Source organism: Dendrobates tinctorius, unplaced genomic scaffold (genome assembly GCF_039654945.1).
Source record: "Dendrobates tinctorius isolate UK_male_01 unplaced genomic scaffold, ASM3965494v1 ptg000074l, whole genome shotgun sequence".
Lineage (NCBI taxonomy): Eukaryota > Metazoa > Chordata > Amphibia > Anura > Dendrobatidae > Dendrobates > Dendrobates tinctorius.
This window is the reverse complement of record NW_027361742.1, coordinates 5232559-5244955: the sequence shown is the minus strand read 5'-3', so window position 1 is coordinate 5244955 and position 12397 is coordinate 5232559. Positions and strand designations below refer to the sequence as shown.

The 12397-nt window shown below is 44.8% G+C and overlaps 1 protein-coding gene across 2 annotated transcripts in view; it reads right to left on the bottom strand.

Annotated features, from left to right (window-relative positions):
* KCNT2 (potassium sodium-activated channel subfamily T member 2) overlaps positions 1-12397 on the bottom strand; it is a 1782840-nt gene that overhangs the window by 1265844 nt on the left and 504599 nt on the right. For both annotated transcript variants that reach the window (XM_073582885.1, XM_073582886.1), the window contains exon 2: positions 5935-6014. In XM_073582885.1, the coding sequence (XP_073438986.1) occupies positions 5935-6014 (80 nt within the window). The remainder of the gene's footprint in view (positions 1-5934; positions 6015-12397) is intronic.

Genomic DNA, 12397 nt, shown 5'->3' with positions numbered 1-12397 from the left:
CGCTCCCAGTCTCCCATCAAGTATACATGGCTCTGCTCCCACTCTCCCATCCTGTATACATGGCTCCTCTCCCAGTCTCCCATCAAGTATACATGGCTCTGCTCCCACTCTCCCATCCTGTATACATGGCTCCGCTTCCAGTCTCCCATCCTGTATACATGGCTCCGCTCCCAGTCTCCCATCCTGTATGCATGGCTCCGCTCCCACCCTCCCATCCTGTATACATGGCTCTGCTCCCAGTCTCCCATCATGTATACATGGCTCTGCTCCCACTCTCCCATCCTGTATACATGGCTCCGCTCCCAGTCTCCCATCCTGTATACATGGCTCTGCTTCCACTCTCCCATCCTGTATGCATGGCTCCGCTCCCAGTCTCTCATCCTGTATACATGACTCCGCTCCCACTCTCCCATCCTGTATACATGGCTCCACTCCCAGTCTCCCATCATGTATACATGGCTCTGCTCCCACTCTCCCATCCTGTATACATGGCTCTGCTCCCACCCTACCATCCTGTATACATGGCTCCGCTCCCAGTCTCCCATCCTGTATACATGGCTCCGCTCCCACTCTTTCTCCCCTGTATGCATGGCTCCGCTCCCACTCTCCCTCCCCTGTATATATGGCTCCGCTCCCACTCTCCCTCCCCTGTATATATGGCTCTGCTCCCACTCTCCCTCCCTTGTATATATGGCTCCGCTCCCACTCTCCCTCCCTTGTATATGGCTCCGCTCCCACTCTCCCTCACCTGAATATATGGCTCCGCTCCCACTCTCCCTCCCCTGTATATATGGCTCTGCTTCCACTCTCCCTCCCTTGTATATATGGCTCCGCTCCCACTCTCCCTCCCTTGTATATATGGCTCCGCTCCCACTCTCTCTCCCTTGTATATATGGCTCCACTCGGCTCCCCCATCCTCCCCCATCATACTTACCCTCACGACGCTGAACTTCCCTCCCTGCATCTCGCGGCGCTTCAGCTCCTGTGCGGAGCGGTCACGTGCTACCGCTCATTAAGGTCTATGAATATGGACGCCACGCCTATGGGAGATGAGTGGCGTCCATATTCATGACCTTTAATGAGCGGTAGCACGTGACCGCTCAGCGCTGGATGAAGCCGCCGCGGGATGCAGGGTGAGTATCAGCTACTGCACCGCCGCCGGCTCCCCTTATGTCCGCGGACCGGCAAGGGCACTGCAACGGCCCGGTGCTGGGCCGCGGACCAGTGGTTGGGGACCCCTGCAGTAGAGGACCTTCATCAGAGAGTTTTCAGATAGTTGGATGCTTTGCCTATATATATGAAAAAGCGCTCTTTGGTATGGCGACATCTGTCGCTTTGGAACAGCGCTGTAACGATGGCCCCTGCAGGCGTGTGGTCTATACCTCTGTGAAGTTGAGGATGCCACTTCACAGCAGTATAGACTGCACGCCTGCAGGGGCCATTGTTACAGCGCTGTTCCAAAGCGACAGATGTCCCCATACCAAAGAGCGCTTTTTCATATATATAGGCAAAGCATCAAGCTATCTAAAAACTCTCTGACGAAGGTCCTCTACTGGATCAAAAATGTTTAGAGATATTTTTTTGGATGCCAAATAAAATTAATTCCTTTTTCAACAAAATTTGAGTGCCAAGTTCATTACTTTTGCTACATAAGGGCTGGATACCCTACTTGAGCACCAAACAGAGACTTACCATTTTTGAGTGCCTTGTTGTTTCTACTGTACAGTAAACCTAGGCACTAGAATAAATACACAACACATTATTTTGGTTGTCAAAATGGCCACAGCTTTATTTAAATCACAGGATTAAAACAATCACAGTAGAAGTCAGGTGAAGTGCTAGTACATTGGGATTCACAAGTACTGTGATATCCTCTGCTGTCTGACATACAGAACCAGGACAGACAGCCATAAAGGGGTGGCACGCACTGGCTTGCCATTCAAGCAGAGCCAGTAAACATTCAGGGCACCAATGACCCTATTATCCTCACTCCTGTGCTTAACCACTGTGCCCGCCCCTGATTGACGTTACCATTACAACGTCCTTGAGGCTGGCCACCAAAGCCGAGCCTGTTCACCACCATGAGGTTTTACATCCTCTATTAGTTAAAAAGAGCCCACCATAACTAGTCTGCAACTTCCACCTGACTCCTAAACCTCCACCAGAGAGGCCATTTGACACCTTAAATGGACTCGACCCCCATCAACCATGCCTAATAAAGCCATCAACCATTTCTACATGCTATGAAAGGACTGTGCATACAAGTAAAAAAATAAAAAATAAATAAAATTCCAGAGCTCCGACAGATTTATTTTATTAATGCCATGCTACCAAGTTATAATCGATAATACGGTAACTACAGCAAAATAACACTTGCTAAACATCCTGCAATGAGGATCCCATAATGGGGAATGTGGAAAGTAAACCATAATTAAGGTCGTAGTCACAATCTGAATACCTGTAAAATGACATCTGTCATGCCTCAAAAACTATTATACTGCATGTATTGTAGCCAGCTCTAATAATTCACCAATTCAAATGAATCGGGAATAGGCATATTGCCCTTCATGTTAATGCACTTGATTACTTTACCCCTAGTCACTCCCACTGCCTAAAGGGCACACAGATTAGGTACATTGCTCTTCAGTTTCATGCACTAGATAACTGCATTGTCCAGACGACAACCTCGAACGAAACATGGTTTGGTCAATATAAACAGTCAAAAACCGTGTCTCGGCATTCTCAAGTCACATGAAAAAAGAGAGGGTCCTTGAAGCTATAGATTGTATTGAAAAGCATGCCTACCTTGCTCTCTTATCCCCTCCAGCTGCTGTTCCTGGCTCAGAGGAGCCAATTTATTCTGTAGGCATGCAAAATATGATTGCCATGACCCCAGGGACATTACCCTAGCAGGGTCCTATAAAATATAAATGCTTCTGGAGACCAGGGGGCCATACCATGATGGTCACCCCTCCATACCAGGGGGCCATACCCGAGATGGTTACCCCTCCACACCAGGGGGCATACGCAAGATGGTTACCCTCCACACAAGGAGGCCATACCTGAGATGATTACCCCTCAAAACCAGGGTGCCATACCTGAAATGGTTACCCTTCCAAACCCAGGGGGGTCATATGTGAACGTAACTTCAAGGACCCACTAAAAGGAAAGCAAATAACTGTTGTTGTTTTTTTTGTTTTGTTTTGTTTTTTGTTTTTTAAATTTTTAATTCATGTTCTAATTAAAATAAACATCAAAGCATAAATAACATTAATACACTGGGGGGAGTCCTTGTAGCTCCCAAATCTGGTGATTACCAAACATAAAATGTACCAACAATTACTCCCAGCCGTTACCCCACTAGCTCGGGAGCACCATAGCCACAAGGGTTGCAATGTTCACTTGAATTTCCTGGGGATCTGACAAACACTTACCGAAACTCCCCTCCACATTTCACAAGGTCCAGAACCATATTGACTTCCAAAAAGAGGAATCCATGTCCCAATGGATCCCTCAGACCAATTTCTAACCAACTTCAAGGACCCCCCCCTCAACCACCAGGCTCCAGGTAATCCACTCAGGCCTGTGCTATCCGCCATCTTAAGTAATATAAAATAAGCACTTGGTGGGTATACACCGATCATTTTTTTTAAAATTATTATTCACGCCTTTATTAAAACAAACATACAATAAAACATCAAAGCATAAATAATATTAACACACTGGTAGGAGTCCTTGAAGCTCCCAAAATCTGGTGATTACCAAACATAAAGTGAACATAAAATGTACCAACAATTACTCCCAGCCGTTACCCAAATAGCTCAGGAGCACCATAACCACAAGGGTTCCAATGTTCACTTGAATTTCCTGGGGATCCAACAAACCCTTGCCGAAACTCCCCTCCACTTTTCACCAGATCCAGAACCATATTAAATTCCAAAAGGAGGAAACCATATCCCATTGGATCCCCAAGACCATATTTAACCAATTTCAAGGACCCCTCCAACCGCACAAGATGTGGGATAAGTGAGGGTGAAAACTATGCAGGTTTACAACCAAGGTATACAACAGTTTAATAATGGAAAATATCCCATCGTAAGGTCCAGAAATAGACAGAGATGGGCAATGCTGTGTTATATGCTGTAACAATAAATGAGAAGCCGCCTGCTCCTCTACAGCAGTTACAGACAGACTCTAATCACCAGCTGCACATAAATGGTAAGAAATATGTAGGTCTAATATAAGCTGCCTGCAGCCATACGTGTATGAGCAGAAAACTGCAAGTTCTGCATCCCAGTCAGTCACTCTACTACATACAATTACAATAGAGGAGAGACAGGGCTGAAAACTGGGACCATGATGTGTTTTCCAGAGGAATGTTCAGCATCACACTAGGAGTGCCCCCTCACTGCCCGCCATGTGCTGAGTTATTAGTGCACACTCAAATGTGTCGAGTTACTCACTGATTATTTATTTTACACATGATAAAATATAAACCATTCAGGCCTGTGCTATCCACCATCTTAGGTAATATAAAATAAGCTCTTGGTGGGTATACTCTGATCATGCAACATACGAGGGAGACAATATATAGAAACAGGATGGATATATCTGGCCGGACAGCATGTAACATAAGAGGAATAACGCAGGAATAGCTACAGAAATCAAGCACTAAGCTGGAAATCATGTCCAGATTATATGTACAGCCAGGAAAATGACCTGGAGACACAGGATGTCAAAACCCAGCATGATCCGTATATAGCAGAGTGAGGAGTGATATCATGTATACAGACCTGTGGTACAGGTTAAGTATACAGCACAGGAATACAGCCTTTACACATATACCACAAATAGTGAGTAACATGGTTACACTGGATCTGCACACCCAGCCTCACAGTATGTAACAGAGATGAGGTCACATACAGATCATCAGACTCCATAACTGGGAAGGGGGGATAATCCGCACACAGCAGGGTCAGTATACACTACACTGACATGAAGTGCAGCCTCTCATCATCATACATATACCATCCCCCGACTGCTCCTCTCACCAGTGTCTCTAATACATATGACTGCCCAGCTCCACCATAGTAATGGCAGACACTGTATGTGTCCCTGCTCTGTCCTATCATACATATACCCAGAACTCATGAAGACTCTGTATAATACAGCAGTAATGTGGTATATCAGAAATGTCTGCTGGGAGGTCACACAAAAGCTGCCTCTGCAATAAGTGAGGGGACATGGCAGCTACATGAATTTCTGAGGTAATCTTGATCCAAGATGTGATGTAGGAGCTGATACTACCCTAGTACACACTACACAATGTCTGAGGTGAATGCGGAGTAGTATATCAAACATGTCTGCAGGGAGGTCATCCAGAAGTTGTCTCACAGTCTGTGAGGAAAATGCAGCGTGTACATGAGGGACACGGCAGCTACATGAATTGCTGAGGTAATATTGATCCCATACATAGTGTAGGAGCTGATACTACACTATTACATGATGTCTGAGGTGAATGTGCTCCTATCATCTGTAATGTGAGGTGATGACCCCAGTATTATACTCCCTGATACTGCAGACATCGCTTCCTCCTGTTCATCCTGTGTAAGAAAGATGGAGAGAGACAGATTTCCTGTTCTATATAATCCCCTCCCTCCTCACAATAACCCGCCAGGCCCAGACATACTGTGCTTCTTACTCTGAAAGCAACATCAGTCGTGCTTAAAATCTACACCACTATACCAAAAAAGCTGCAGGAGTAAAGGTCCACCCATCCCCAAGTCATGTCCTCCTCCACCTATGGCTCCAGTGGTTTCTTTATTAGAAGCTATAGTTGGTCCTGTAAATTTATTTCTTTATTGCTAGCTCCAAGACTATGGAAAACAGCTGTACCGTAACATTTTTCTTTCAAAATCATTCAAGGTAACTTACTTGATCTTTGGTTTTTAATGAAGAAAAGTTTCAGTCTTTCTTTGAAAGTGTTCTCATTTACATAAAATTCTACTTGAACTCTGTGAATAAAGCAGATATTAAAATATGCTAATTAGTAGCCAGGTAGAAAACATATGGCATAATACAACAGATTACCTAATATTTGACTGTCATTCTGTAGCAAATTTACTTGAAAAGTGGTGCAACAATTTCTGCGGCTGCAAAAGAACTTGAGTTTTACATTTTAAAATAGTTTTAAATCAAAGGCAAAAAACATCATACATGTATAACACGTGCATGCAATGGCGGAGAGCCACAGTTAGGTGATAAAACAGCTTTTCATTTACTTAATGAGTAATTGTTGTTTTAGGCCGGTTTCACATTTGCGCTTTATAGCGCAGCGACGGCCTGCGCACGGCCGCCGCTAAGCCCCGCCCCATCCGGTCATCGCCTCCTACTAGCGCACATGGACGCTTGCGATATGCGCACCCTATCTTTAGCATAGGGTGCGCAGATCGTGCACTGGCCGTGCGCTAGCAGGATTTTGCTGTGCGCTGCGCACTTTTGAAGGTGCGCCGTGCGCGCCGAAATGCAACATGCTGTGTTCGGCGCACACGGGCGCACCTTCAAAAGTGCGCAGCGCACGGCAAAATCCTGCCAGCGCACGGCCAGTGCACGATCTGCGCACCCTATGCTAAAGATAGGGTGCGCAGATCGCAAGCGTCCATGTGCGCTAGTAGGCGGCGATGACTGGATGGGGCGGGCAGGGAGCCGGGAGGGGGCGGGGCTTAGCTGCGGCCGTGCGCAGGCCGTCGCTGCGCTATAAAGCGCAAATGTGAAACCGGCCTTATTTTGTTTAGTTTTTTTTTTTTCATAAATCAATACTAGATCTGCTTCTACTCTGCCAGGACTGATCTTTCATTCTCAAAATTCTCAATAAACAGGAAAAAAAAATATTGTGATAGGAGATGAAAGTTGTTGCACATAAAGATTTATGGAAAACTTTAACAGTTGTTTCCGGAGAACTTGCAGCAGAATGATTGGGTGTGTTTCTAGACTCTGAATTCTCCTACCACTTCTCCACTCCATAGAATTTTAGAAACACCAATTTGATCTCTAATGTCAGTAATGGGAACTTCCGTACTCACTGAATTTAGATTTTACAGATTTTACCCATGAATTGAGAGTTGAAGATCAATCGAGGAGGAGGAAGAAAGAAGCAAATTTCTTTCATAAGATATTTAACAAAGTTGCATATTTTAATTTCTACAATTGAGGAATGACAAATAAATTAAAACAATGGTCACTACCATAATTAATTGAATTCATAATGTAAGGCCTCAGTAGGAAATCAGTTTTTTGGGACATGATAAAAACAGATTTTGATCAATGTTTGCCATCTATTTCTCTAAGCTTAAAAAAAAGTTGCAGCAAGATACAACTTGGATGGCATCCTTGTTCTGTTGGAGTTTTTCATAGAACCAAAACTTGACTGTGAAACTTTCATCCATGAATCAGATTAAAATCACACATCTCAATTTTTTTGGGGGGGGACAGTCATCAAAAAAGGTACTCCTAAAAGGACTCTCAACAATGAATTTATTTATAAAGAAAATCACTTAATCTTTAAGGGGTATGTCCAGCCACAGAATGTTTATGAAGTCTCTTTAAGATAAGCTATAAATATTGGATCGGTACTGGTATTGGATGCGAGACCCCCAACTACCTGATATTGATGACCTCTCCTAAGAATTAGCTCCAAAAGTTGATAAAGGGGCATAAAACAACTTATAGGCCATGCAATGCTCTTCATGGAATTTAAATATGCAATTAATCTCTTCATAGAAGAAGAGGACTTGAACTATTGTACAGTCATGGCCGAAAGCGTTGGCACCCTTGAAATTATTCCAGAAAAAGAAGTATTTCTCCCAGAATAAATAAATACCTAAAATCCTATTTTTAAAAAAATATATAAAAAGTGTCCTGTGGTTGTCCATATAGAAAAAAAGAAAAAGGAACAAAAAGGTGCTATGTTGGCAAAATGCATAGAAATATTATTACTTTATCAAAGCATGATAAGGAGGATCTTTGCTACAAAATGTACACACACAACAGACTTACATAGTGTATAGGATCTGCCTTTGCTCTAAGGCTACTTTCACACATCAGTTTTTCTCCGTCAGGTCCGATCCGGCATCGCGCCGGATCCGGCAAATGTTATGTAAAACCGGATGTGACGGATCCGGTTTTCTGCCGGATCCGTCTTGGTCGTCAGACCATAAACCGGATCCGTCTCATCAGTTTCTTCCGTTTTTCCATCCGTTTTCCGCCGGATTATGCCGGATCCGGTTTTTAAAAACGCCCCTTGGGGGCTTCGCAGCGGGATTGGCTGCTGAAATCTATATATACCGTGTTCCTACAGCCCATCTTTGACAGGTTGTAGAGGAGAAACTCCATGTTGGAGAGAAGAGCAAGTGACTGGTGAAGATGGATGTTGTGATTGCAAATATTTTGAAGAATGTGGTGGATTTTACAGCGGAGGCGAACCGTTTGAGGGTGATTGTTCTGGAGAAGGAGAGAGCAAGACAGCAGCGCATCAAGCATCAGCGACGCCGTTTGTGGATCCACCCCATCACAGCCAAGAGAATGACGCGTGGGGTCTATTCTACACTCTGCATGGACCTTAGACGAAACCCGGAGAAATTTTTTGGCTATGTTCGGATGAAAATGGAGAATTTTGATTACTTGGTGGAGCGCATTGCACACCTCAAGCTGACACCTATTGCCGCTTCTCCGTTTCACCCGCAGAGCGTCTGATGGTGACTTTAAGGTAAGCCACATTTATTGGATATGCTCGCATCAGAGCACACTTTCACTGCAATCTTGTTGGTGGTAGTTTGTATCTCCAAGTGTTACAGCTGAGTTTTGGTATGTAATGCTGGGATTTTTAACTAATTTATTGTTTTTTAATTCCCCACAGATTTCTTGCAACTGGAGAATCCCTTTCGTCACTGCATTTCCAGTACAGACTCGGGATTTCAACCATATCTGGAATAGTGAAGAACACATGCCGTGCACTGTGGGACTCCTTAGTTGAAGAGTTTTTACCAGAGCTCACAACAGAGAGGTGGATTGAAATTTGTGAAAAGTTTCTACAGATATGTCAGATTCCGAACTGCTTGGGCGCTGTGGATGGGAAACATATCCGCATTGTAAAGCCAGCAGGATCGGGATCGGAATATTTCAATTACAAGAAATATTTCTCCATTGTCCTCATGGCCATCGCTGATGCGGAATACAAATTTATTGCTGTTGATATTGGGGCCTATGGCCGCTCCAATGACTCTCAAGGTTTCAAACTGTCTGCAAACACCTTCCAGTTCCCATCCCCTAGACCGCTGCCGCAAACATCTGGTCCACCTATGCCTTTTGTCTGTGTAGGGGATGAAGCATTCCAGCTGTCAGAACACCTTTTGAAACCCTACTGTAGCAGAGGATTGACAAGAACAAAACGCATTTTTAATTACCGGCTAACAAGAGCAAGAAGAATGGTGGAATGCTCCTTTGGTATTCTTACAGCCAAATGGCGTGTCCTATTGACTGCGATCAACATCAAGACAGAAACTGTGGATGAGGTGATCAAAGCTTGCGTGGTACTCCACAATTTTGTTATGTGCAAGGAACCCATTTCCATTGAGGACACCGCTGAAGAAACCACTTTGCAAGATTACCAGAACATTGCCAATAGAAGTTCTGTGACGGTGTCATGAATGAGGGACAATTTTGCAGAATACTTTATGTCACCTCAAGGCAGAATAGACTGGCAGGATGACAGAATTTGATAAATTTCTGCCCTTAACCAAAGATGTGTACCTTCTGTACCAACAGTATATACCTTTTCCAAACAAAGTTGGCTCTCTTGTCGTCTATCTTGTCGTGGTTTAACTATTTTTACCTTGACCACAGTTGTGTACCTGGTTGTGTTTTAGGCAAAGTCTTTCACCTTTTACCAAAAGTTGTGTACATTGTTAGGAAATCCCCAACAAGATACACAACTATTGGTAAAATGTGAATTACTTTGTCTAAAACACAACCAGGAACACAACTGTGGCCAAAAGGTAAAATTTATTTACCTTTTACCCACAGTAATGTACCTGGTTTTGTATACCTTTTTAACTTTTGTATACCCTGTACTTAACCTTTTTTATACCATAGTTCACCGCAGAAATAAAAGACAGACAACCAGTGTAAACCAATACTTTAATTGAAATTTTTTTTTTTTTAATAAACTGTTTAATTGTTAAAAATGTTTCTCTTTTTTATTTAAATACACACATTTATAAATGAGTGTAGTGTGGGGTGGAAATACTGCTGGAGGGGCTGCGGTACACTTCGACACTGGGAGTGTGGAGAGAGGACTGGGATCGTGGTGGGGAAGGAACAGTTAGAGGTGAAGGGGTGGAAAAAGCAAGAGAATGGGTGGACATGTGGGCGGCAGAACAGGTGGTGGGTGGTGGAGAGGAGGGTTGGGCAGGGAATGGAGTAGCAGATGATGTGGTTGCGAAGTGGTAGGAGGAATGAGTTTGGTACTGGGAAGTAGTTTGGTACGGGGCAGGTTGCTGGAAGTGGAGAGGTTGCTGGTACTGGGGAGTTTGCTGGTACTGGGGAGTTTGCTGGTACTGGGGAGGTGGCTGATACTGAGGAGGTGGCTGGTATTGAATAGGAGGGGGAGTATGGACAGTGGCTGGAGGGGGAGCAGGTGGAGAAACTACAGTGTTGGGAGGTGGAGGTTGGGAGGTAACCTGCTGTAGGGCACCATGGCACGAATGCATTACATGCTTCTGCTGGGTAGGAGATAGTGTTGCCATGCGCTCCACAACAGACCTGAAAAAGGTGTGGTTTGGAGAAGATCTTGCTTCTGAATGCATTGTTTGCAGAAGTGTCTTCAACTCCAGAATGCCGGAGTTGAGCTGCTGAAAGCCTGCGGACATTTGCTCGGACAAGACTTTGAGACAGTTCTGGAAAGATGCATTCAGATGCAAGAACTCTGGGGCATAGCTCTTTTCCTGACCCCTCTGCCGCTGCCGCCCAGTACCCGCAGGTGTACTAGAGGTGGCAGGGGCAGAAGGGTGGGGTAAAGGGAAAGCGATCTCCTCACCAGCAGCTTCATGTAATGTAGGCGGCCACGATGCTCCTGTGCTGGTGGATGGGACAGATGGGTCGAATGTGTGGGAAGGCTGGGAAGGTGCAGATGTACCGGGGCGGTCAAAGTGTCCCTCGGTGCCGGTCTCCTCAGGGATCGCTTCAGAAGGGTCCAACCGTGCAGGCTCCCTAGTGCTGGTCACCGTGCTGTGGAACAAAGAGAAAAAAACACAATTAATATGCTAACATGCCATTGGCCCTGGCTGAAAAAACAATTAGACATGTAAACATTACTTTTGGACATGGGTTGTGTAATATTTACCTTCTGGTGACCATTGTTGCCCGGAGGAACGACAGGGCTCGTGCGTACTTGTACTTACTCCTGCGTCCTCCAGATCCACTCGGGGCCCGCATCTCTTTTTTGAACTCCTTCTTGAAACGATCCCTCACAGACCGCCACCGCTTCACAATTCTCTCCCCTGAAATGAGAAAGCACAAAGTGGTTAGTATACAACATCAGTGTTTCACAAACTCCAGTCCTCGTGGTTCCCAACGGGTCATGTTTTCAGGATTCCAATAGTGTTGCTCAAAAGGAAATCCTGAAAACATGACACGTGGGTACCACGAGGACTGGAGTTCGGTAAACACTGCTTGACATCAAGCAACGGGAACTGTATATATTTACGCTCTTGAATCTGGGCCCGAGCTTCAAGGTCCTCCCAGCAGTCCACAAGGAGCGAACAGATTTCCTCCCAGAGCCGTCGGGTCACAATTAGATCAGCATGCCAGCGGTCAGCCATATTCCAAAGCGGATCCCTTTCTCTAACAAGATCAATGAGGTGGTCCACATCAATCCCTCCATCCTCACCGTCAGAGTCGGGAGCACGCTGTGAAGGCTGTTAAAGAAAAAGAGAAAAATAAAATAATTAGCCACGACAAGAAATCAAATAAAAAGTTCAAAAAAACCAAAGCAAAAATATTATACTTACACGCTGGTGACCGCCGCGTCGCTGTCGCCGACGACCCTGGGAGGCACTGTGAGGACCTCTTGGCCGAGCACCAGATTGGGAAGACTAGAAAAGAAAAGCAAAAAAATTATGTGGTTATATGTAGGCATATGTGTTTGCTGTGTGATATCTGCGCTACATTGTTTTCTATGTGTTGTATGTAGTGTGATGTTGTGTTTCTGCTTTTAATGCAGGAAACTTACCAATTGCGAGCCCACTCCAGGCATCTGTCCACCCCTTCCTTCTTCTTCTGGGAGCTCCTCTTCAGCTTGTGATTCCTGTTTTGAAATAAAAGCCAATGAATAGACATATAT